General features: G+C 45.9%; 1 protein-coding gene and 1 long non-coding RNA gene across 16 annotated transcripts; one reads left to right on the top strand and one right to left on the bottom strand.

The window, feature by feature from the left end:
- The first annotated feature begins 1,956 nt into the window (after positions 1–1,956).
- LOC127000780 (uncharacterized) lies at positions 1,957–27,209 on the top strand. 9 transcript variants are annotated; one of them, XM_050864813.1, is made up of 5 exons: positions 16,558–16,719; positions 21,963–24,555; positions 24,635–25,341; positions 25,585–25,774; positions 26,255–27,209. In XM_050864813.1, the coding sequence occupies exons 1-2, from the start codon at positions 16,699–16,701 to the stop codon at positions 22,863–22,865; spliced, it is 924 nt and encodes a 307-aa protein (XP_050720770.1). In that variant the 5' UTR covers positions 16,558–16,698; the 3' UTR covers positions 22,866–24,555; positions 24,635–25,341; positions 25,585–25,774; positions 26,255–27,209. The 9 variants fall into 9 exon arrangements, 5 of the variants coding, with proteins under 5 accessions (XP_050720770.1, XP_050720772.1, XP_050720771.1 ...); XM_050864815.1 differs by having other exon boundaries at positions 21,963–25,137; positions 25,236–25,341; XM_050864814.1 differs by having other exon boundaries at positions 21,963–25,341; positions 26,255–26,344; positions 26,886–27,209.
- LOC127000783 (uncharacterized) lies at positions 17,197–21,956 on the bottom strand. 7 transcript variants are annotated; one of them, XR_007754508.1, is made up of 4 exons: positions 21,552–21,956; positions 17,962–18,059; positions 17,423–17,765; positions 17,197–17,375 (listed from the first exon to the last, which is right to left on the bottom strand). It is a non-coding gene; the product is annotated as an uncharacterized LOC127000783 (long non-coding RNA). The 7 variants fall into 7 exon arrangements; XR_007754514.1 differs by having other exon boundaries at positions 17,197–17,326; XR_007754512.1 differs by having other exon boundaries at positions 17,962–18,010.

Below are 27,209 nucleotides of genomic sequence, written 5' to 3'. Positions count from 1 at the left end.
GGGTTGGTGACGTAAAATACAAGGCAGAACATTTCAACATTGCAAGGCACTGCAGGGTTGAGGCTCACATTGTCCAACATTGCGCGTTCTTAACACCCATATTTGGTAATCATTCACTGCTCCTGTTTCGTGAATACTGAAAAAAAAAGCAACAATAGGTCTTCTCCAGTGTTTGCGTGAACGTACAAAGCTATTCTGCAGGAGAGAGAAAATAATCAAGACTAAATATCAAACGTTTTAGACTTCAAGGAGAGAATGTAATGGGGTGGACAACTTTATGGGATAGTTGTAATAATTCGTTCCGTTTTCTTTGTTGGAGCTAGCGGACCTTTTTGTTCCTGTTTTTTTTTTTTTTTTTTTGCCCCTTGAGCTTGAGATCGAAGAGAGCAAGACACGTGTTTGGCGTTAAATTGTGAAACAGGTCCCATTTTCTCACACGCTTCCACCCTTCACATCAACTATTTCCAAAAGTCACAAAGGAGGTAATCGTTTTTTTCAGGAGTGTTGTTTTAGGTTCATGGTATAGAAGAAGGGTCAAACTACCACTACCACTACCACCGTACTCTCAAACTTTTCGTAGCCCGAGTTCACATATTTTACAAGGCTTTCGCAGGTGTTATGGGCATTTCCTGGGGTAGTTTAATGACCCTGGTGGTACATAGTGAGACCCTTCTGTACCATGAACGTGCAAAACCCCTCTTGAAACAGGTTCCAATTTCTCACACGCTTCCAACCTTCACATCAACTATTTCCAAAGGTCGCACAGGAGATAGTCGGGTTCTTAAGAGTGTGGTTTTAGGTTTATGGTACAAAAGAAGGATCAAACTACCACCAGGACCCCGCATTCTCAAACTCTTCGTACACATATTTGACAAGGCTTTCGTAGGTGTTATGGGCATTTTCTGGGGTAGTTTAATGACCCTGGTGGTAGTGCGACCCTTCTTCTGTATCATGAACGTGAAACATCCCTTATGAAAACCCGATTGATCTCCTTTTTGACCTTTGGGAATGGTTGATGTGAGAGGTGGAAGCGACCAGCCCGCAGGAAGCAACCCGGATCGTTTTCAATTTGTACGATACGTTCTGGGCGGCTGATAAGTCTAAGGCGTGAGTCATGACTCTCATGAGTGGGGGAGGAGTACAGGAGGGAGGGCCGAGAGGGAATGATTTAATGTTGAATATTATACTTCGCCTCCAATTATCTTCTTCACTTTCTTTTTGATTAACTGATTGATTGGTTGACTGCTTAAGATGCAAAGTCATGGCGCCTAAACTCCCTCGCCTCCTATTGCTTCTTCGCTTTCTCTTTCTCTTTCGCGCCATGAACCACTGCTTGCTTACTTGCTTAACTTGCTTACTTGATTACTTGATTGGGGTGCAAACTCATGGCGCTAAAACTCCCTTGTCTCCCCTTCATATAATTCTCCACTTTCCCTTTCGCGCCATGAACCACTGCTTGCTTACTTGCTTAACTTGCTTACTTGCTTAATTTGCTAACTTGCTTAATTTGCTTACTTGCTTAACTTGCTTACTTGCTTAATTTGCTTACTTGATTACCTGATTGATTGGAGTGCACGGTTATGGCGCTGAAACTCCCTCGCCTCCCCATTATATAATTCTTCACTTTTCCCTTCGCACCATGAACCACTGCTTGCTTACTTGCTTAACTTGCTTACTTGCTTAATTTGCTTACTTGATTACCTGATTGATTGGAGTGCACGGTTATGGCGCTGAAACTCCCTCGCCTCCCCATTATATAATTCTTCACTTTCCCTTTCGCGCCATGAACCACTGCTTGCTTACTTGCTTAACTTGCTTACTTTCTTGTTTACTTGACTGCTTGGGGTGCACAGTCCACGTCAAAACGAACTACGACATCTATTTTTAGTGATGAGCTCAAGGGCCATAGGGATTTCCTGCCAAAACGTTCTGAGAGATTATAACTCGGTGGACAATGAAACTCGTCTCAGCCATTCTCCCTTTGACCATTTAGCCGATCGGATTAGTGAGTCAAGGAGGCTTCGCTGGCAGTGTGTTCAACTCTGTGATCGCCGCCGCGGTTCTGGTGTATAGGAATTCTGCACCGCCGTGACCGTGTGAGGAGGTAAGTGGGTGACAGCAGACAAATGGCGGAAAAGGGGCGTGAGGGACAGAGCCATTTCTTCTCAAGTTTGTGCTGGGAAAGGCAGGAAAAACGAGAATCCCAGGAAGAAGGAGTTGCAGGAGGAAGTGACATTGTATTTGGTGAACCGAGGGTCGCTTCTCTCTCTCTCTCTCTCTCTCTCTCTCTCTCTCTCTCTCTCTCTCTCTTTTTACGTCTACGCCTATAGCGGTTTTTTTTTTGTGGCGCCATCTTCTCTTGCAGCCTATATCTTGTTCTTCCTGGCTTTCCCCTTCTCCTTAGGACGCCTCAATGTTCTAAACTTCACGCATCTCTTCCATGGTGTGTATCTAGGCAGGTAATCTTAGACATTTCGGGGTTTACACATCCATGTTTGATAAGGCTTTCGTAGAGGGTGTGGACGGTGTTTCCTTGGGTAGTTTTGTGAGCCTAGTGACAGTCTGACAAGAGTTCTGCACCATGAATGTTTAACACGCTTTTGAGAACCCAACGTATCTCCTTCGTGGCCTTGGGAAGTATTTATGTTGTGAGTCGGAATCGTCTGCTGCACTTCGGTTTTGATTCAAGTGTAACTCAAACCTACTTTTTTTATTTTTTTTTACAGCAGAGGAATCAGTTCAAGGGCAAGTTCAGTTCAGCAAGGTCAGTTCAAAGGTAACAAATGTGAAAAAAAGCCCGCTACTTATATTCTTTCCCATTGCAAGTGTTCTGTACCTCGCGTATTGCTGTGTTAGTGAGTCACTGCACGCCCACTTTGCTGTTACACTTGCGTCATTCATATGCAGGACAACCCTAACTTGAGTCTCCGTTCTAACTGTTCCTACATCGCTTAGTTAGTGTGGTGCTGCAGGTTTTGTTCACACCACGTTTTTCTTCTTTATGGAACGCAAACTCTCCTAAAATACCGTTACAGAGAGAACAACGGTACGATGACACACGTGCAATCTATCTCTTAATTTGCGGACACAAACTTTACCGACAGTCCGACTTACCCGTGTGTGTGTGTGTGTGTGTGTGTGTGTGTGTGTGTGTGTGTAAGGGTTTAAGGTTTGTAAGGGAAGTTTGGTTGTGGTGTTTTTCGCGTGTTTGATTTCATTGGCTTTCAATAGTGTGATTATTGCTGGGTTTCAAGTTAATGTGATTTTGGAAGTTTGCAAATGTGTTTAAACCGGCAGTTACCGGTTTATATATATATATATATATATATATATATATATATATATATATATATATATATATATATATATATATATATATATATATATATATATATATCTATATGTTCACATCGTGTTTTTTCGTCCTAACTTATGGAGCGCACCTTGGTCGCCAGTAGGTGGTCAGGAGGTTTGTTTCTAACTCTTTCCTCCTCCTGTTCCAGATAAGCGCCATGGATGACGAGATCCTCCACCCAGGTTTTGATGATAATTATGTGGAAAGCCTTATTTATGATTTTGATCTTGCTGCCGCGAGTGATCTCTGGAATAATGAGATGAATGGTTCTTTTGATAATCTAAAGATAACGGAAGGCACACCAGCGGAAATGACGCGGCATGAACCAGCCCCGGCGGTGTCCAGCAACCTGGCTGCCGACAACGTGATGCCCAACAAGGGGGCCCCCGCTGCAGGCCCCGTGGCCCCTTCTGTCCCGCAGCACACTCCGGCCACCCATGACTGCTCAACGCCTAGCCAGCACAAGCCATTGCCTCTCTACTGGACGAACCCCAGTCTCGAAGTGTTGATATCTGGCCAAGGCCACGCGTCCTCAAGTTCCTGGGCTCAGCCTGCCCCGCCTCAGACGGAGCTCCTGATGCAGGTTGGGGCTGTGGCCCCAAGGGCACCGGACATGGCTGCCCTGCAGCCTCAGCGGGCCACGGATGCTTCCTGCCCGGGTTCGTCCACCGGGGGAAGGGAGAGGAGAGCCAGGAATGCTTCCAACGCATCCAACACGAGGAAAGTTAGGAAACCAAAGGAATGGGAGCGGACGACTCCGTATGATAACGAGGAGCAAGAGAGAAGGAGACAGAGAGCTATCAAGGCACGCAATGACAGAGAGAATAAGAAAGATGAATCTAAGAGAATGAAAGACAATGTTGATCGCCTGGTCGAAGAGAACCAGAGTCTGAAAGGGATAATCCAGCAGCTGGAGAAGGAATTGAGGAAAGCGAAACAAGAAATTATGAGCTCCAATCAAAAACTTATGGAACAGAAACGGAATCTGGACGAGAATCTGTAGCAACTGATGCAAAAGTTCAGCGGCTGAAGCATCTGAACTCGGCCGCAGGTCAGCGCGTCGTCGTGGTCCAAGTTTGTATCCCCGGCCATCCTGCTCCTCACCCCTGAGGGGCAGGGACCTGTGGCCTATGTAGGGCACAGTCACCCCCACACACCATCCTGTTCCTCACCCCTGAGGGGCCGGGACCTGTGGCCTATGTAGGGCACAGTCACCCCCACACACCATCCTGCTCCTCACCCCTGAGGGGCCGGGACCTGTGGCCTATGTAGGGCACAGTCACCAGTAGTAGGTATTGGCGACAGTGACGGGACCAAAAAAATTCGCAAGCATGATCAAGAATTAGCGCCAGAAATGACGTCGAAAAATTTTATACGTTGAATTTGTCGGCCGGGGCAGCCAGCCGGGCGGCCAGCCAGCCGCCGAGGGGACCTCCCCACTACCCAACCGGGTAGTGGTCAAAAGCTACCCAAAGTGACCATTCCCCCCCCCCCCCCCACCCCCCACCCCCACCACCTTCCGGCGTCCCCACGCCATCGTGTCTCCCCCTACCCCCCGGAGGCCTGAGCGTCACCCTCCTGCCGGGGATTGGTTAGGGGCGTCCTTTCGCGCCGTGCCGGGGCGTCGCCCTCCTGCCGGGGATCGGTTAGCGCGAGCGGTGACTTGTTCGGGGGATCGGTTAGGGGCGTCCTTTCGCACCGTGCCGGGGCGTCCTTTCGCCCCAGTGCCGGGGGATCGGCTAGGGGCCTCCTTTCGCACCGTACAGGGGTGTCACCCTCCTGCCGGGGGATCGGTTAGGGGCGTCCTTTCGCACCGTACAGGGGTGTCACCCTCCTGCCGGGGGATCGGTTAGGGGCGTCCTTTCGCACCGTGTCGGGGCGTCACCCTCCTGCCGGGGGATCGGTTAGGGGCGTCCTTTCGCACCGTGTCGGGGCGTCACCCTCCTGCCGGGGATCGGTTAGCGCGAGAGGTGACTTGTTGGGCGGAGGCCTGTGACTACTACATACATATATATACTACTACATATATATAAAAAAAAAGATTGTTAAGCACTAAATATAGGACTCTCATCAAGAACATTTATAATATTATTCACGTCCATGCTATGAGAAAAATTCAAAGAATTGAAAGCTGAAGGAAGGACAGTGCTTGAGAAGCTTTCATTTGTTTCGTCCGCACGAGCCGCATTGGAAGGGCCCGGTTGTGACGCGAGATTTTCTTCAACGGCCGCAGTTGTTGCACGCCGCGCTGGTGGGTCTTCAAAGACGAGTTTCTTGGTCACAGAGATATTTTTTTTCATTGGTTTTCCCCGACCGTACGCCGCTGCTGAGGAGAAGAGACCCGCCTCACGTTTGGCCACCTGAAGTTTTTTCCTCCCAACTTTGTGGAGGCTCTTCTGAGACAGTCCCGGTGTTCTTGCTGCTTCGGCAAATTATTCTTTGTCATTCTTCGCCGCCCGGTCGCGATCTTGTCGTCTCTGGTGCGTCTCCTGCTGCTCGCTACGCCCCTGCTGCTGGAGCTGCCGCAACACTTCCGCCATATGCTGCATTTTTTTTTCCAGTCGTGATTGACGCATTTCATGATCTTTTTGCTGCAGACGACTTCGCCGCCGCTCTCGCGATTCAGCGCCCGACGGAGAGTCGAGACACACCATCACCGAAGCGTGTCTGTTGTTGTTGCCGTGGACTTATGAAAAGATAGAGAAACATTATTAGACAAAAAAAATCAATCTCTCTCTCTCTCTCTCTCTCTCTCTCTCTCTCTCTCTCTCTCTCTCTCTCTCTCTCTCTCTCTCTCTCTCTCTCTCTCTCTCTCTCTCTTGTAAGAATAAAAAATACTTACTATGTGTTACGCTGGCCGGTGGGTCGTTCTTCAGATGAGACACTGGTGATGGAGGTATCACATCCTTCAGAAGTCGCAGAAGCCCCTCCCTCAGCACGCGCCGCCCCTTTTTACCGACACCTCCCAACGCGCCGCGGTTGTTGTTGTTGTTGCCCAATGACTCGCCCGTGATGTGTTCACCGGTAGACTTGGGAGTTTCTGGAACATCCCCCGCCTCACCACCACCAAGATCCGCTGAAATGATAAGAAATATATATATATATTTTTTAAACACAACGAATAAGAAATACACACACACACACACACACACACACACACACACACACACACACACACACACACACACACACACACACACACACACACACACACCAGCGCTTGTGCGCGCAGAAAAAAAAATACAAGAGGCGGATATCTCACCTCCGTTTCTGGGATGTGATGTGTTATCCATGGCTTCAGCTTGTGATGTGTTATCCATGGCTTCAGCTTATGATGTGTTATCCATGGCTTCAGCTTATGATGTGTTATCCATGGCTTCAGCTTATGATGTGTTATCCATGGCTTCAGCTTATGATGTGTTATCCATGGCTTCAGCTTATGATGTGTTATCCATGGCTTCAGCTTATGATGTGTTATCCATGGCTTCAGCTTATGATGTGTTAACCATGGCTTCAACTTCTAATGCGGCTTGACCCATTATCTGATCGTCAACATCGTCAGCATGAAGAGTTGCAGCGGCAGCGTGGGGCTGTTGTTGTTGTTGTTGTTGTTGTAAGTTCATGACGGCGAAGACTTCCTCCATGATGCTCCTCTCGCAACGTTAGGGGACTGAGTAAGCTACCCGGGGTTATTTGGGGCATATGCGCACACTACCACAAGCCTTTTCTTCTTCCGAGGCTACCCCAGGTTATAGGGGACACGCCCACACATGTATGCAAACACGCGCGCACATGCCCAAAACCACAAGCCATTCTTCTTCTGAACAATAGGTAAGCGTGAACAAACTCACACCCACCCGGTCACGTCGCACGAAAAAAAAAAAAAAACAGAATTCTGTTCTTAATAACTACATATAATTGCACACACACACACACACACACACACACACACACACACGCCATAAATGAATAAGCTACATGCTACTTCTCTACATTTTTTCACACACACACACATTATTATCATGTAACAGTCAGGACCATTGGTTCTGTGTGGTCTCAATATCTATGTAAATCTATGCACTCTAGTTCTTCAGGTGGCATGGCTGTCTGGACGCGGTGCCTAAGTCAGGACGGGCCCCTGTGGGACGCCGCGCCGCCCACCGACACACAGATAAGTACCGCACCGTCCTGACCTTGGCAGCGTTACGTTAGTGAGGCACTGTGAGGCGCCAGGCACGCTAGTTTGATCTGACTTGTACAACCTTCCCGAGTCCATTAGACGCCGTGTTCTTTAAATGGCTCCCACAAGGCACACAAAGACAGATTGGCCATAACGCTAATACTACAAGACTTCTAATATTTTTATAATTTTATTTCTGAAGTCTTTCACTGCAAGCTTTTTGATTTGAAATTCATTTGTTGGAATCAGGAGAGAGAGAGAGAGAGAGAGAGAGAGAGAGAGAGAGAGAGAGAGAGAGAGAGAGAGAGAGAGAGAGAGAGAGAGAGAGAGAGAGAGAGAGAGAGAGAGAGAGAGAGAGAGAGAGAGAGAGAGAGAGAGAGATTTACATAGATTTACATAGAAAATCAGACCACACAGACCCCATGGTCCAGACTTGGTGGTCTGTCCTTAAACCTAAGTGATTTTACATTCATCAGAAGACTCCAAAACGTTGCATTTCTACTCTAGTTGATATTAAGTTGAAGGAAGTGACGGTCGAGCTTATTTTTGAAGGAGTCAATCGTGTTACACTGGACCACTGACGGTGGAAGCTTATTCCATTCTCGCACTACAACGTTGGTGAAGAAAAATTTGGTGCAGTCTGAATTTACTTGTCTACATCTGAGTTTTACGCCATTGTTCCTCGTGCGCAAAGTGTCATCGATCATAAACAATGTTGATCTGTCTACATTCGTGAAACCATTAAGTATTTTAAAACATTCGATCAGTTTTCCTCGGAGGCGACGTTTCTCAAGAGAACATGTTAAGGGTAGAAAGCCTTTCTTCGTAGGATTTGTTGCGCAAGGAAGGGATCATTTTCGTTGCCCGACGCTGAACACCTTCTAATTTAGCAATATCCTTTGCATGGTGGGGAGACCAAAACTGTACCGCATATTCCAAGTGGGGTCTGACTAAACTGTTGTAGAGCAGTATTACATCTTTATTCTTGAATACAAAGTTTCTTTTAATGAAGCCCAACATTCTGTTCGCTTTATTTGCTGCATCGATGCATTGCTGTGAGAATTTGAGGTTTGACGCGATTTTGACCCCAAGTCTTTGACGCATTGAACGCTTTTGAGTTTAACGCCGCGCATTTCGTATTCGAACTTCTTATTCCTCGTTCCAGCTTGAAGGACCTGGCACTTGTCTACGTTAAAGGGCATCTCCCATCTATCCGACCAAGCTGAAATTTTGTGCAAATCCTCTTGGAGGCTTTGCCTGTCTTCGTCAGCGAGAACCGAGTTGCCAATCTTTGTGTCGTCTGCAAATTTACTAATGCGGTTATTGAGTCCAACATCCACGTCGTTGATGTAAATAATGAAGAGCACTGGGCCAAGGACCGAGCCCTGAGGGACGCCACTAGTGACAGGCGCCCACTCTGAGTTAAATCCGTCGATCACTACTCTTTGTTGTCTGTTGCTCAACCAATTCGCGATCCACTGGTTTACTTGACCGTCAATACCTATTTGCTTTAATTTGTAAAGTAATTTATGATGCGGGACTTTATCAAACGCTTTCTGGAAATCAAGATAGACTACGTCCAGTGATTTGGTTACGTCATAAACAGTGAAGAGGTCGTTATAAAAGGTTAATAGGTTTGATAGGCAGGATCTTTTGTTTCGGAAGCCATGTTGTGAGTCCCCAATCAATGAGTGGCTTTCAAGGTAATTCACAATTTTGTCTCTAATTATGCCCTCAAGTAGCTTACCTACAACCGAAGTTAGACTAATGGGCCTGTAATTACCTGGTACTTTTTTGTCTCCTTTCTTAAAAATCGGTGTCACGTTAGCCTTTTTCCAATCTGAAGGGACGATGCCTTGTCGCAAGGACATATTGAATACACATTAGTAGAGAGAGAGAGAATGGATGGGGTGGGGGTGGGGTTGGTGAGCCATATTAAGAATCGGAGCCACACCACTGTTGTTGTTGTTGTTGTTTTTGTTGTAGTTTTTCTTCTTCACCCGTTAGTATTGGTGGATGTGATTTTTTAAAATTATTTTTCTCCGCAATCGCTTCCTTTTTTTTTATTTTCTCTTGTAGTGGAATGCTTTTGTTCATCTGTGTCACTTTTCTGTTCTCTTTTTCTTTTAGCATTTCTTCTGACTTTTTCGCTTTATTTTATTTATCTATTTATTTTACTCAAGGCAACACAGAAGCTTTTTCAGACTACCACCAGGGTCATAAAACTAACCCCCGCATGGAAAGGTGAGTGTGTGTGTGTGCGTGTGTGTGTGTGTGTGTGTGTGTGTGTGTGTGTGTGTGTGTGTGTGTGTGTGTGTGTGTGTGTGTGTGTGTGTACATACCTATTTATCTACCAATCTATTAGTCTATCCGCTTATTTCTATCCACAATCTATCATCCATGTTCTTGTATCTATCCATCTACCTATCTTTTTACCCGAGACACACCCTTTTCCCCGGGGAATTGACCTGACCTGACGACCTCACAGCAGCTGTTGGTTTGTTTTCCTAGATACACATTTTTGACCTGACGACCTCACCGCAGCTGCGTATTTTGTTATCGTCTTAACGCGCCTAATTGTTTCCGTCTTGCCTCGCCATATCTTCACCATGACGTCCCTCAAGCGTTGTTCTGGGTGTGGCCTTCGCATGGCCAAGCAGTACTTTCTTTCCAAGGACGTTTGTAGGTTCTGCGTTAAGACTCAGAAGGATGATCAGAGGATCATAGAGTTAGAGAATAGGGTTACGACTCTCGCCGCCCAGGTACACTTACTGGTTAGTGCAGCAGCAACAAGCCCCGCCTCCTCCTCCTCCCCTTCCTCTTCCTCTTCTTCCTCGTCCTCCTCCCCTTCCTCTTCCTCTTCTTCCTCGTCCTCTCCCTCTAGTATTGTCTTCAACCACAGCAGCCCCTCCCCTCCTCCTCCTCCTCCTCCTCGACCCTCTCCGATCGCCCCGCGTCCCACCCCTCCTTCTCCTCTTCTTCCTCCTCTTCCTCCTCCTCCTCCTCCTCCTCCTCCTCCTCCTCCTCGCCTTCCTCCTCCTCCTCCTCCCTCTCCCCTCTCCTCCCGCCCACCTCCTCCTCCTCCTCTCCCTCTTCCTCCTCCTTGTCCTCCGCCTCTTCGCTCGTCCCTCCCTCCCACCTGTCCTTCACCCCTTCCCCTCTTCCTCCTCCCTCTCCTCGTCCGTCCTCCCTCCCCACCTCCTCTCCCTTTCACCTCCTCCTTCCTCCTCCTCCTCCTCCTCCTCCCCTCCCCTCCTCCTCCTCCGCCTCAAATTCCTCGCCTTCCTCTTCCGTCCCCCTCTCCCTCTTCCCGCCCTCTCCCCTCCTCCTCCTCCTCTCCCTCTTTCTCCTCCGTGCCCTCCGCCTCCTCGCTCGTCCCTCCCTCCAACACCTGTCCCGTCCCTTCCCTATCCCCCTCGTCCTCCGCCCTCTCCTCGTCCAGGCCGCCCTCCACCACCTCACCCTCCTTTCTCCTTCTTCCTCTTCCTCCTCCTCCTCCCCTTTCCACCTTCCACCTCTTCCACAATTTCTCCTCGTTCTTCACAGCAGGTCCCTCCCTCCTTCCTGCTCTCCCCTCCCCTTCACCCACCCTCCTGGCCCCCTTCCGACCGTCGGGTTCTTGTTGTTGGTGATAGTCAGGTTCGTTATGTTGACAGGTATTTTTGCTCCAAGGATAAGAACAGGACGAGGTGTGTTTCCCAGGGGCAGGGTGGGCCATATATCAGACAGGATTGAGGCGTGTATGGCAAGCGAGGATCGAACCCCATTGTCTTTCTCAGCTGTGGCGGAAACGACGTTTCTCGTGTGCCAAGCGAGGACCTTCTCAGGCGTTTTAGAGAATTGTTAGGCAGGATACGTGACGCTGGTGGGTCACCAGTAGTGTGTGGCGTCCTGCCAAGGAGGGCGTTGGCGATGGATGGCTGTCCAGGGCGATAGCAGTGAACAGCAGACTTGCTGAGCACTGCGAGCGCAATGGGTGGCTGTTCGTCGACAATTGGGACCTCTTCTTTGGCAACGACGCCCTCTACGCCCGTGACGGGATACACTTGACGTTCAAGGGTGTTGAGGCTCTCTCAGACTCCCTTGAGCGAGCACTTGGTACCCTGAGGGATTTTTTAGTATAGGCGAGTGGGGGAGGTAATGGGAGCAATGGGAGGGGACATCTAGCTCATAATATAACCAGGCAGCTTAGAAGTAATTCTAGAGGAGTAACAGAGGACGGGCTAAGAATCTTCTATACTAACAGCAGGAGCCTCAGAAACAAGATAGACTTACTAAGGGGTGAAGCTTGTTCAGAAAATTTTGACATAATAGCGATCACTGAGACATGGATAGACTTTGCTAATAGAAATTTTAGGTCAGAATTTGAAATAACGGGTTATCAGATGTTTCACAAAGACAGAAGGGGCAGAAAGGGAGGTGGAGTTGCGCTATATGTTAAAGACTCACTTAAATGTTTAGTTAACAACTCAGTCAAAACTAACATGGATTCAGAATCAGTTTGGGTGGACGTTTACAAAGGAAAGAAAAACTAACTCTAGGAGTTATATACAGGCCACCCAACCTTAACAGGCAGGACACGAGTATATTACTACAGGAGATTGGCAGGGCAGTATGAGTAGAAATGTCTGCGTAATGGGGACTTTAATTATAGGAATATAGACTGGGAAGATCTAGTGGGTGACCTGGAAGCCGAGGACTTTCTTGAAGTTATACAAGATAATTTCCTTAAGCAGGTAGTTACTGAGCCTACCAGAGGAGATAACATATTAGACTTAGTCTAACCAATAATGGGAACTTGCTACGTGAGTTGGAGGTGGGCGGAGAGTTAGGAAATAGTGATCACAGAACGGTTCGTTTTAGGTTAGACTGGGCGGTAACCCGTGATCCAAACCCAGTGTTAGTGCCAGATTTTAGAAGAGCAAACTACGAGGGGCTTCGAAGATATCTTGAAGGGGTAAACTGGGATAATTTAGGGATTCATGAGGGCCAGAACTGCGGATTGGAGAGCCAGGAGAACCAGGTAGAAATGTCTTACAATAATTTAGTTAGAGTAATAGTAGAGGGGCAAGAACAGCATATACCACAGCGAACACTTAGAAAAGAAAACAATGATCCTAAGTGGATGACTCGTGGACTAAAACACGAGATTGGGTTAAAGAAGGAATTTATCAGAAAATAAAGAATGGGAAACACATCTCAGGGGCCGGTACGTCGAACTATCTAGATTAGTTAAGAAAAACACCAGGATAGCAAAAAGAACTATGAGATCAAAGTAGCAAATGAGGCGAAAAGTAATCCTAAGGGCTTCTTTCAGATGTATAGAACAAAAACACGGGAGAAAATTGGACCGCTGAAATCAAACACAGGGGAGCTAGTAGAAAATTACGAAAATATGAGCACATTGTTGAACGACTACTTCCTTTCAGTATTCACACAGGAGGATCGAACGACTATACCGGAAAGAGTTCAGGTGTACGAGGGCGGGGATGGCGATAAATTGAGGGATATAATCATTACCAGGCAAGTAGTTCAGGATGAGATAGATAAGCTTAAGAAGAACAAGTCGCCAGGTCCTGACGGGATATTTCCGAGGGTATTAAAGGAGCTAGGTGATATAATCAGTGACCCACTAACCGACATCTTTAAGATGTCGGTAAATACTAGCTATGTGCCGAGCCTATGGAAAGTAGCTAATGTGACGCCGATTTTTAAAAAGGGGACAGGTCAGTTGCTTCAAACTATCGCCCAATTAGCTTAACATCGGTTATAGGGAAGATGCTGGAGTCCATAATAGCCAGGAACATTCAGGAGCATTTAGAAAACATAGCTTAATTCCCGACTCGCAGCATGGGTTCACAAAAGGTAGGTCATGCCTCACCAATCTCTTGTCCTTCTACAATAAAGTATTTGAGGCGGTTGACAGAGATGAAAATTATGATGTAATCTATCTTGATTTTAGTAAAGCGTTTGACAAGTTCCTCACCAACGACTGTTGCTTAAATTACAGGCTCACGGAGTAGAGGGTAAAGTTTTGAACTGGGTCAAGGCGTGGCTTGGCAATAGGAAGCAAAGAGTGCAAATCAATGGTAAAAGATCTGACTGGGGATGTGTTACAGTGGGGTCCCACAAGGTTCGGTATTAGGTCCACTTTTGTTTATTATTTATATCAATGACTTAGACACAGGAATTAGTAGTGATGTTAGTAAATTTGCAGATGATACCAAGATCGGTAGAGTAATTGAGTAGGATCAGGACGCTAGTATTCTCCAAGGTGAACTCAACAGATTATATGACTGGGCGGATAAATGGCAGATGGAGTTCAATGTAGGGAAGTGCAGTATTCTGAGTGTAGGTAACAACCCCTCACATAACTATTGCTTAAATGACACTCTCATAAGTAGGTCTGGGTGCGAGAGGATTTAGGGGTCTTAGTATGCTCTGATCTCCGTCCAAGGGCACAATTAATTCAAGTAGAAGCCGTGCAAAGAGGGTACTGGGATTAATTCCAAGGAGCGTAAGCAATAGAATCGTTGAAGTCATCCTCAAGCTATATTTAGCATTGGTTAGGCCTCATCTCGATTATGCGGTTCAGTTCTAGTCACTTTACGATAGAATGGATATCAAAATGATAGAATTCCTACAGAAGAGGAAGACAAAGATGATTCAGGGGTTGAGAAACTTGCCATACGAGGAAAGACTCAAACAGTTAAACTTGCATTCTCTAGAAAGGCGAAGGGTGCGTGGAGACATGATCGAGGTTTATAAATGGATGAAGGGCTTTAATAAGGGAGACATTCATAAGGTTTTGTTGGTAAGAGAACCGGGTAGGACACGAAGTAACGGGTTTAAACTGGATAAATTCAGATTCAACAGGGACATAGGCAAAAATTGGTTTACCAATAGGGTGGTGGATGAGTGGAATAGGCTTAGCAGTCATGTGGTGAGTGCCAATACAATTGTCACATTCAAAAATAGACTAGATAAATTCATGGACAGCGATATTAGGTGGGGTTAGATACACGGGAGCTTAGGGTCAAAGGAGCTGCCTCGTACAGGCCTACCGGCCTCTTGCAGACTCCTGCGTTCTTATGTTCTTATGTTCTTATGTTCTTCACATCTAGTCATTCATGCATCTACTTTTTCAGCAACGGAGGCAGTTCAAGGATGAAAACACAAGACAATTAATAAAAAAAAGGCCGCTGTCTGTTATTCCGTCCACGTTTTCATTATTCATTCATTAACTATCTCACTTATTCGCTTATCTACTTATCTAACTGCACATCATCTCTTAATTAATACATATCATTCATCTGTTCATTATGTATCCTATTTATTCGCTTATTCATCTTACTTTACTTATTCATCAACGGTATTCATCTACCTCTCAACCTATGGAGCAATCAGGCAAGTCTTTCCCTCCGTCCATCATGTGTCTTATTATTTTTTTACGGCAATGGAAGCAGCTCAAGGGGAAACAAAAACAGGAAACTAATGTGCACTCTCTTACCTCCTGATTTCCTTACTTATTACCATTAAACATCTAACTCTCAACCTATGGAGCAATCAAGCAAGTCTTATCATTCGTCCATCTATCTTTGTATATTTTTTACAGCAATGGAGGCAGCTCAAGGGGGAACAAAAACAGGAAACTAATATGTACTCGCTTACCTCCTGATTTCCTTACTCATTAGCATTCTACCTTGTCAATCTATGCAGCAATCAGGCAGCTTTTCCATCGGTCCATGTATCTATCTTTTTACTTATTTTACAGCAATGGAAGCAGCTCAAGGGGGAACAAAAACAGGAAACTGATATGTACTCGCTTACCTTTTGATTTCCTTAAACATCTACCTCACAACCTATGGAGCAATCAGGCAAGTCTTTCCATCCATTCATCTATCTTGTTATATTTTTTACAGCAATGGAGGCAGCTCAACGGCAACAAAAACGAACAAACAAACAAACAAAAGCCAGCTAAGCACAGTTCCAGCAAGTGTTCTGTACCTCGTGCATCGCTGTGTGTGTGTGTGTGTGTGTGTGTGTGTGTGTGTGTGTGTGTGTGTGTGTGTGTGTGCTTGATGGCCTTTTAGTGAGATAATGACATAGATTTACATAGAAGCACAGACCGCGCACACTATATAGATAGGTTTTAAGAGGTCAGTCGTCAAACGTACGAACATATACAAGAGTGATGATTGTAGTGGTGGTGGTGATGATAGAGGGTGATAATGGTGGTGGTGGCTGTGGTGGTGGTGGTGGTGGTAGTGGTGGTGGTGATAGAGGGTGATAATGGTGGTGGTGGCTGTGGTGATGGTGGTGGCGATGGTAATACTAATATTGGTGGTGGTGGTGGTGGTCGTAGTGGTGGTAGTGACCGTGGTGGATATGGTGGTAGTGGTGGTGGCAGTGGTGGTGGTGGTGGTGGTGGTGCTTAGGGTGGTGATGGTGGAGGCGATGGTGATGATGATGATGGTGGTGACGGCAGGAATCAGCGACTTGCCATTCATTTTTCCACCATGAACCACTACATCACTACTTTTACCGTTTGATCTTTTCGTATTATCGGCAAGTACTATTTTCTTTTCTATCTTTTCCTTCCTTGGCTGACTAACAGCTTTCTGACGTCAAGGAGACACGACACAGGAAAATGCTGCTTCCTGGAGGGCTGACGTCGAGCAAGGCAGGATAACTCTCATCGGGGGGGTGGGGGGTGGGTGGGGGGGGAAGCGTGACTACCTTACCTCACAGTGTTGCGTTTAGCGGTTTCTGCCTAAAGTCTGTCACGCCCCACACATGACGGTATTCAGTCCAGCTTGTCACCGAAGACCAACATATTCGATACGAGAGGAAGGAGTAAACGAACGTTATGGAGCTGATGTGACACTCGTATTTAGGAATCGTTATCGGGACGGTGGCGGTGAGGTCAGTGTTTTTATTGCTGTTATCTTTCCCCCTGCCCTCCGACCGTCGAAGTTATCGGGCCGGAAGTCTTATCTGCGCTTCCACGAAAGGCCGTGACTCATAGCAACAGGGCGGCGCGTATAAACCAGCGTCGCGGCGCACGGCCCAGCAGACCTAGCCCGCCGCGCCCGCGACCCACCCCGCCCGCAGCGCGCTTCCCGGAGAGTCGTGTGAGAGTTTAGCTTCAGTTCGAGGCGGAATGGATAACAGCGGTGTGCCTGTAAGAGTCTGAGTGTAGCTTTGGTGTGTGTTTGGGTTTAAGGTTTGTAAGGGAAGTTTGGTTGTGGTGTTTTTCGCGTGTTTGATTTCATTGGTTTTCAATAGTGTGGTTATGGCAGGTTTTCAAGCGAATGTGATTTTGGAAGTTTGCAAAAGTGTTTAGAACCGGCAGTTATTCATTTATATCTGTCAATCTATCTATACACACACACAATATACATATATATATATATATATATATATATATATATATATATATATATATATATATATATAGATATAGATATGTGTGTGTGTGTGTGTGTCTGTGTGTGTGTGTGTGTGTGTGTGTGTGTGTGTGTGTGTAGATAGATAGATATAGATACAGATGGATATGTGTATGAATATATGTATATATATATATATATATATATATATATATATATATATATATATATATATATATATATATATATATATATATATATATATATATATATCTATTTGTCTATGTAGACATATTTCATAGATGCGAGCACAAACACGTGAATCTATCTATCAATCTGTCTGTTATCTATACCTCTCCGGACACATGTGTATCTATCTATCAATCTGTCTGTTATCTATACCTCTCCGGACACATGTGTATCTATCTATCAATCTGTCTGTTATCTATGCCTCTCCGGACACATGTATCTATCTATCAATCTGTCTGTTATCTATACCTCTCCGGACACATGTGTATCTATCTATCAATCTGTCTGTTATCTATGCCTCTCCGGACACATGTGTATCTATCTATCAATCTGTCTGTTATCTATGCCTCTCCGGACACATGTGTATCTATCTATCAATCTGTCTGTTATCTATGCCTCTCCGTACACATGTGTATCTATCTATCAATCTGTCTGTTATCTATGCCTCTCCGGACACATGTGTATCTATCTATCAATCTGTCTGTTATCTATACCTCTCCGGACACATGTGTATCTATCTATCAATCTGTCTGTTATCTATACCTCTCCGTACACATGTGTATCTATCTATCAATCTGTCTGTTATCTATGCCTCTCCGGACACATGTGTATCTATCTATCAATCTGTCTGTTATCTATGCCTCTCCGGACACATATGTATCTACCTATCAATCTGTCTGTTATCTATGCCTCTCCGGACACATGTGTATCTATCTATCAATCTGTCTGTTATCTATGCCTCTCCGGACACATGTGTATCTATCTATCAATCTGTCTGTTATCTATACCTCTCCGTACACATGTGTATCTATCTATCAATCTGTCTGTTATCTATGCCTCTCCGGACACATGTGTATCTATCTATCAATCTGTCTGTTATCTATGCCTCTCCGTACACATGTTTTTTTTTTTTTTTTTTTTTTTTTTACAGCAAAGGAGACAGCTCAAGGGCACAAAAAAGTAAACATTAATAAAAAAAGCCTGCTACTCTGCTCCTAAAAAGAATCCAAAGAGGTGGCCGAAAGATAGGTCAGTTTCAGGAGGAGGTGTCCTGATACCCTCCTCTTGAAAGAGTTCAAGTCGTAGGCAGGAGGAAATACAGATGAAGGAAGATTGTTCCAGAGTTTACCAGCGTGAGGGATGAAAGAGTGAAGATGCTGGTTAACTCTTGCATAAGGGGTTTGGACAGTATAGGGATGAGCATGAGTAGAAAGTCGAGTGCAGCAGGGGCCGCGGGAGGGGGAGGCATGCAGTTAGCAAGTTCAGAAGAGCAGTCAGCGTGGAAATATCGATAGAAGATAGAAAGAGAGGCAACATTGCGGCGGAATTTAAGAGGTAGAAGACTATCAGTATGAGGAGGAGAGCTGATGAGACGAAGAGCCTTTGCCTCCACTCTGTCCAGAAGAGCTGTGTGAGTGGAGCCCACCCACAAATGAGATGCATACTCCATACGAGGGCGGACTAGTCCCTGTATATGGACAGCAACTGTGCAGGGAGAAGAACTGGCGGAGACGGTACAGAACGCCCAGCCTCGAGGAAGCTGATTTAGTAAGAGATGAGATATGAAGTTTCCAGTTGAGATTTTGAGTTAAGGATAGACCGAGGATGTTTAGTGTTGAGGAAGGTGATAGCTGGGTGTTGTCAAAGAATAGGGGATAGTTGTTTGGAAGATTGTGTCGAGTGGATAGGTGGAGAAACTGTGTTTTGAGGCGTTGAAGGACACCAGGTTCTTCTTGCCCCAATCGGAAATAATAGTAAGGTCTGAGGCTAAGCGTTCTGCAGCCTCCAGCCTTGAGTCGTTAAGTTCCTGAAGGTGGGTCTTCTATTAAAAGAAATTGAATAATGCAGAGTGGAATCATCGGCGTAGGAATGGATAGGACAGTTCGTTTTGGAAAGAAGATCATCAATGAACAACAGAAAAAGAGTGGGAGATAGGACAGAACCCTGTGGGACACCACTGTTAATAGATTTAGGGGAAGAACAGTGACCGTCTACCACGGCAGAAATAGAACGGTCAGAAAGGAAACTGGAGATAAAGGTACAGAGAGGATAGAAACCGTAGGAGGGTAGTTTAGAAAGCAAAGATTTGTGCCAGACCCTATCAAAAGCTTTTGATATGTCCAGCGCAATAGCAAAAGTTTCACCGAAACGGCTAAGAGAGGATGACCAAGAGTCAGTTAAGAAGGCTAGGAGATCACCAGTAGAACGTTCCTTGCGGAACCCATACTGGCGATCAGATAGAAGGTCAGAAGTGTAAAGGTGCTTTTGAATCTTCCGGTTAAGGATTGATTCAAAAGCTTTAGACAGACAAGAAAGTAAAGCAATAGGACGGTAGTTTGAGGAGTTGGAGCGGCCACCCTTCTTAGGCACAGGCTGTATGAAGGCGTACTTCCAGCAGGAAGGAAAGGTAGATGTTGACAGGCAGAGGCGAAAGTGTTTGGCCAGGCAGGGTGTCACCACGGAGGCACAGTTTTTAAGGACAATAGGAGGCACTCCATCAGGTCCATAAGCCTTCTGAGGATTGAGGCCAGAGGGCATAAAACATCATTTGAAGAATCTTTATAACAGGCATAAAGGAGTCAGAGGGGGATGAGTAGGAGGAATATGCCCAGAATCGTCCAGAGTGGAGTTTTAGAAAAAGTTTGAGAGAAGAGTTCAGCCTTAGAGATAGATGAGACGGCAGTGTTGCCGTCAGGACTGAGAGTGGAGGAAAGATGAAGAAGTGAAGTTGGAGGAGATGTTTTGGCTAGATGCCAGAAGTCACGGGAAGAGTTAGAAAGCAAGGTTTTGACATTTCTATTAATGAAAGAATTTTTGGTTAGTCGGAGAATAGATTTGGCACGATTTCGGGCAGAAATGTAAAGTTCATAATTAGCATTAGTTTGAAGGCTCTGGTATCTTTTGTGAGCTACCTCTCTATCATTGACAGCACGAGAACAAGCGTGATTAAACCAAGGCTTTTTAGCGTGAGGAATAGAGAAAGAACGAGTAATGTATGCCTCCATTCCAGAGACAATCACCTCTGTGATGCACTGAGCACACACAGAGGGGTCTCTATCCTGGAAGCAATAATCATTCCACGGGAAATCGGAAAAGTACATCCTCAGGTCGTCCCACCGAGCTGAAGCAAAATGCCAGAAGCGTCGCCTCTTCGGTGGGTCCAGAGGGTGTACAGGAGCGATAGGACAGGATGCAGAAATAAGATTGTGATCGGAGGAGCCCAACGGAGAGAACAGTTTGACAGAATAAGCAGAAGGGTTTGAGGTAAGGAAGAGGTCTAGAATGTTGGGCCGATCTCCAAGACGGTCAGGAATACGTGTAGGGTGCTGGACCAACTGCTCTAGGTCGTTGAGGATAGCAAAGTTGTAGGCTTGTTCACCAGGATGGTCAGTGAAAGAGGATGAAAGCCAAAGCTGGTGGTGAACATTGAAATCTCCTAGGATGGAGATTTCAGCGAAGGGAGAGTGGGTCAAGATGTGCTCCACTTTAGAATTCAAATGGTCAAAGAATTTTACATAGTTGGTAGAGTTAGGTGAGAGATAAACAGCACAGATGTATTTAGTAATAGAATGACAGTGAAGTCTTAACCAGATGGTGGAAAATTCAGAAGAGTCAAGGTCGTGGGCACGAGAGCAAGTGATGTCGTTGCGCACGTAGGCGCAACATCCAGCTTTGGATTGAAATTTAGGATAGAGATAGTAGGAGGAACAGAGTAGAGATTGCTGTCAGTAGCCTCAGAAACCTGTGTTTCAGTAAGGAAGAAGGTGAGGATGAGAGGAGGAGAGATGCGGTTCCACTGAATGAAAATTAGAGCGAAGACCGCGAATGGGGCAGAAAATGAGAAGAAAGAGGTTCGAGGAGTTCTCAAGACACCTCTCGGGTCGGCAGCCAGAAGGGAGTCCTCCTGGGGAATTTGTGGTCCCCAGGCAGGGACTCCGAGGCTTATATGTGCGCCATTTTGAAATTTTAATTTTGGGAAAAGGTGTATATGTTGTGAGAATGTAGTGTGGTGTGGATAAAGAGAGGATCTGTCTTTAGAGAGCATGCTGAACTACTCTCCGGTGTTGGTGAGACAATAGGGAAACGGTTAGTGAGGACATGGGAAGGGTCTTTGGAGGGCTTCAGCTCCCTTCTCACCTCCCATATATACCTCACCGGGAGTGGCTTGCGCCCGTTCGGTAGGTGTCTTCCTACCTGTGTATCTATCTATCAATCTGTCTGTTATCTATGCCTCTCCGTACACATGTGTATCTATCTATCAATCTGTCTGTTATCTATGCCTCTCCGGACACATGTGTATCTATCTATCAATCTGTCTGTTATCTATGCCTCTCCGGACACATGTGTATCTATCTATCAATCTGTCTGTTATCTATACCTCTCCGGACACATGTGTATCTATCTATCAATCTGTCTGTTATCTATACCTCTCCGGACACATGTGTATCTATCTATCAATCTGTCTGTTATCTATACCTCTCCGTACACATGTGTATCTATCTATCAATCTGTCTGTTATCTATGCCTCTCCGGACACATGTGTATCTATCTATCAATCTGTCTGTTATCTATGCCTCTCCGTACACATGTGTATCTATCTATCAATCTGTCTGTTATCTATGCCTCTCCGGACACATGTGTATCTATCTATCAATCTGTCTGTTATCTATGCCTCTCCGTACACATGTGTCTGTATCGTGTTTTTCCGTAGCTGCTAATGAAGCACACCTTGCCCACCAGTCAGGTGTGAGGACGTCTGTGCCTGACCCTGTGCTCCTCCTCCTTTCAGACAAGCGCCATGGGGGACGCCTTCATCCCATGGCCTAACGATGATGATTTCTGGAAGGAAGTTGTTGATGATTCTGATCCCGTTGCCTTTGGTAGTAAATTGATGAATTACGAGATGCATTTCGATAATCAAAAGATGACGGAGGAAATGACGCTGCAGGAACCAACCCCGGCGGTGTCCAGCAACCTGGCTGTCGACAACGTGATGCCTGACACGGGGGGTCCCGCTGCAGGCCCCGTGACCCCTTCTGTCCGGCAGCACACTCCGGCCTTCCCGGACTACTCAAACTTTAGCCAGTCTGAGCCAGTGTCACTCTACGGGACGAACCTCAGCCCCCAAATGCTGATGCCTGACCAAGGCCACGCGTCTTCAAGCTCCTGGGCTCCGCCTGCCCCACCTCAGACGGCGCTCCCGATGCAGGTTGGGGTCGTGGCCCAAAGGACACCGGACATGGCTGCCCCGCATCCTCAGGGGGCCATAGATACTTCATGCCCGGGTTCGTCCACAGGGGGAAGGAAGAGGAAAGTCACGAATGCTTCCAACGGCTCCAAGACGACGAGTGTTGAGAAGCTAAAGAAATGGCAGCTGACGACTCCGTGTGAGGACCCGGATGAAGAGAGGAAGAGACAGAACGCCATCAAGTCACACAATGACAGAGTGAAGAAGAACAATGAGGTTAAGGCAATGGAAAAGTTGATTCTCTGCCTGCAGCAACAGTTCCAGGAGCTGAGGCAGAAATATTCCCTCCAGGAACAAGAACTGAAGAAAGTACGGCAAGAATTGAGGGAAGAGAAACAAAAAAATTTAACCCTGAAATATGAAATTTCCAGCCGCAATCAAGAAATGATGGAACAAAACCAAATTCTGAACGAGTTTCTGCAGCAAGCCAAGCTCATCGGCTGAGGCCCTGATGGGATAGAAACATTCTGAGCGAGCTGCTGCAGCACGCCGGCAAGAACACACTGGTTGAGGCATCTCAGCTCGGCCGCAGGTCAGCGCGTCGCCATCACCATCCTACTCCTCTGTGCTGCCGTGACCTGTGGCCTATGTCGGTCCTAGTTACTCCAAGCACCATCCTATCCCTTACTCCTGTGTGGGCCGGGACCTGTGGCCTACGTGAGGCACGGCAATGACTGCACTCTAGTTTTTCAGGTGGTCTGGCTGTCTGGACGCGGCGCCTGAGTCAGGACGCGCCCCTGAGGGACGCCGCGCCGCCCACCGACACACACAGATAAGTACCGCACCGTCCTGACCTTGGCAGCATTACGTTAGCGAGGCACTGTGAGGCGCCAGGCACGCTAGTTTGATCTGACTTGTACGACCTTCCCGAGTTCATTAGACGCCGTGTTCTTTAAATGGCTCCCACAAGGCACACAAAGACAGATTTGCCATAACGCTAATACTACAAGGCTTAAAAGTTTTTTGATTTTATTTTTGAGTTGCTTTACTGCAAGTTTTTTTTTATTTGAATTTCATTTGTTCAAATCTAGAGAGAGAGAGAGAGAGAGAATGGATGGAGTGGGGGTGGAGGCTGGTGAGCAATTAGGAATCAGAGTCACAAAACAACATCGGCACAAACGTCGTCGCTCCGCCGTCCACACAGCCTTGCCGGGGCCGCCACACGTCACCGCGGGGCACTGGTGGATGCAGGCGTCATGTGTGGAATGATGTGTGGAGTATTTTTTTTTTTTTTTTACAGCAAGGGAGGCCGTTCAATTCCACCAGGCGTCGCTGCACTAACACACTTTTTCCTCCCAAACTGACCTCGTCTCTCCTCTCTGTCCACTCCTACTTTATTTCTTTCATCGGAACAACGTCAGGCGGGCTTTTTCTTGTTGTTGTTGTTGTTGTTGTTGTTGTTGTTGTTGTTGTTGTTGTTGTTGTTGTTGTTGTTGTTGTTGTTGTTGTTGTTGTTGTTGTTGTTGTTTTCTTCTTATTCTTCCTCTTCTTTTTCTTCTTCCTCTTCACCCGTTAGTATTGGTGGATGTGATTTTTTATTATTATATTTCTCTCTGCATTCGATTTCATTTTACGTTCTATTGTACTCGTAGTGAGATGCTTTTGTTTATCTGTGTCACTTTTCTGTTCTTTTTTTTTATTTCTTTTGACGTTTTCGCTTTGTTTTATCTATTTATTTTATTCAAGGCAACACAGAAGCTTTTTCAGACTACCACCAGGGTCATAAAACTAACCCCCGCAAGGAAAGGTGAGTGTGTGTGTGTGTGTGTGTGTGTGTGTGTGTGTGTGTGTGTGTGTGTGTGTGTGTGTGTGTGTGTGTGTGTGTACATACCTATTTATCTACCAATCTATTAGTCTATCCGCTTATTTCTATCCACAATCTATCGTCCATGTTCTTGTATCTATCCATCTATCTATCTTCACATCTAGTCATTCATGCATCTACTTTTTCAGCAACGGAGGCAGTTCAAGGATGAAAACACAAGACAATTAATAAAAAAAAAGGCCGCTGTCTACCTGTTATTCCGTCCACGTTTTCATTATTCATTCATTAACTATCTCACTTATTCGCTTATCTACTTATCTAACTGCACATCATCTCTTAATTAATACATATCATTCATCTGTTCATTATGTATCCTATTCATTCGCTTACCTATATTTATCTAACTGCACATCATCTCTTAATTAACACATATTCATCTGTTCATTAGTATCCTATTTATTCGCTTATCTACTTATCTAACTGCACATCATCTCTTAATTAATACATATCATTCATCTGTTCATTATGTATCCTATTTATTCGCTTACCTATATTTATCTAACTGCACATCATCTCTTAATTAACACATATCATTCATCTGTTCCTTATGTATCCTATCTATTCGCTTATTCATCAACGTTATTCATCAGTCTGTCAACCTATTCAACAGTCAGGCAAGTTTTTCCATCCGTCCATCCATCTTTTTATTTATTTTCGGCAATGGAGGCAGCTCAAAGGGCAACAAAAAGTAACAAACAAACAAAAGCCAGCTAAGCACAGGTCCAGGAAAAGGTGTTAACGTGAGTGTCTCCAACAGATCAATTTCAGGTGAAGTGTCTTGGTGATCCTGCTCGCTTTTCTGTTTTCTTTCAGTATTGCGTTCGACAGGTGAGGCTCGATGCGGATGGAGGCTGGCAGGTGCGAGGACCGTGAACAGGTATCGCGGGGCAGGTGGACGAGAGGGACATAGGCGCCATACACTGGACACATCACTGCGCGTCACCCAAGGCTGGCAGGTGCGAGGGCCGTGAGCAGTTATCGCGATGCAGGTGGACGAGAGGGACAGCCGCGCCGCACACTTCACACCTGCCCGCCATCCACCCAAGGCAGCACTCTACCTTAATTTGCTTTCCTTCTCCTTCTTCTTCATAATCCGTTAGTATTGGTGCATGTGATACTTATTCGGTTATTTTTTTCTCTGTTTTTGCATTCGTTTTCTCTTTTTTTTTTTATCTCTGGTAGTGGGATACTTTTATTCCTATATGTATCGTTCTTATCTTATCTGAAAGCTTTCCCGTATCATTTCCATCCACAATATCTTCAAAGTTTCATCTTGGAGGACAAACAAGCAAACACACAGACAAGTACGTCCTGAAGTAAGTGGCTTTGGCTTTGCAGGCGCCACGGAACAAAGGGCTGAGGCCACACGAGCGAGGCCGCCGCTGCCGGATCCTTCACGGAGGACGTCAAATATGGGTTTCATTTCCCGCGTGTCTGAGGCGAGGCGGCGCGAGGCGAGGAGGGGCGTCACAGAGAGTGTCTCCAGCTCGTGTTCGCGGGCGGGACTCCTTTCCAATGGCCGCTGAATGTATGACTTTTTAACGTTGTATTTATCACTGATGTTTCGTTATTTTTATGTCCTTTGAATATTTAACTTTTTGTAGTTTTTACTTTTTAATATATATATATATTTTTTTTGGGGGAGTGGTAATATAGGCGATGTCATTATCACTGTGCGGTGTGATTAGAGGTGGCGGTGTTATCATTGTGTGTAAGCGGTTAGAGGGAACTGAAGGGAGGTAGGGAGGGAGGGGGTGAGAGGGTAGTGAAGGGGAATGATGAGGTGCTGCGCGGGTACAGTCACCGCAGATATCACCCCCCCCCCCCCACCCCACCCCACTCACACACACACCCACCCACACCCACACACACCCACACCCACACCCACACCCACCCACCCACACCCACACACACACACACACCCACCCACCCACCCACACCCACACCCACACACCAGCTCCACAGACCTCAAAACAACTACAATTAATCAATGTTCATCTTCCTACAGTGAAAAAGAGGGTTCGTCCTAAACGCCCAGAGGTATTAGGACGATTTAATTACTCGAAATTTGCTGAGGCAGGAATCAAGCGGACATCAAGTAAGCTGCCCACAAAAGATAGGAAGACAGCGAGCATCAGTAGTGGCTGTAATGTTTTCTTTTAATATTAGGGTGTAATATTTTTCTCTTGCAATTGTCATTTTTTATTTTTTTTCCTGAAATATTTTCATTTTATTTCTTGTGTGCTCCATTTATGCATCACTATATACCACTGACACTGTTTGAGACTAGTATTGTTTATAACTAATTGTGGGATAACACTCAGATGGAGGTTACGATGACACGACACCTCTTATTAGGCGCTGTTCACACTGTGCCGTCTCTTGGGCCACAACAACCCAGCGACTCTAAGGCCTCCTTCACACTGTGTCGACTCTTTCCGACCATGTACGACCCTTTCACTTCAACATTTCGCACCCAAGACCTCGTATACCCCGAGACGCTGGGTTGTCGTGGCCCAGAGTCGGGACAGTGTGAACGGAGCTTTAGATTTGTACTATAAGACCCTTTCGCTGCTCACATCAACTATGTATAAATGTCAAAGAGGGGGTCAGTCGGGTTCTAATGAGTGTTTCTTTAGGTTCATGGTACAGAAGGAGGGTCAGACTACCACCAGGGTCATAAAACTACTCCTGGATATGCCCAAAACTCCTGCGAAAGGCCTGGGAATAATGTGAACTTGTGCGATGAAATGTTAAGTAGTGCGGCCCTTAATCTCCTATAATTGGTAATGCACTTGTCCGCTAAATGTTTGACTCTATTACTTTTTGCTTTCCATTGATGTTATTTTCGTTTCATATCCGTTGATGATTTTTAAAACTTTCTACGGATGTTTATATTTGATTTCACGTCCGCTGAAAATCTCATCTTTTTACTTTTTAATTAATGATGTTTCGTTTCTTTT

Source organism: Eriocheir sinensis, chromosome 19, assembly GCF_024679095.1.
Source record: "Eriocheir sinensis breed Jianghai 21 chromosome 19, ASM2467909v1, whole genome shotgun sequence".
NCBI classification, from domain to species: domain Eukaryota; kingdom Metazoa; phylum Arthropoda; class Malacostraca; order Decapoda; family Varunidae; genus Eriocheir; species Eriocheir sinensis.
This window is presented reverse-complemented; position numbering and strand designations above follow the sequence as displayed.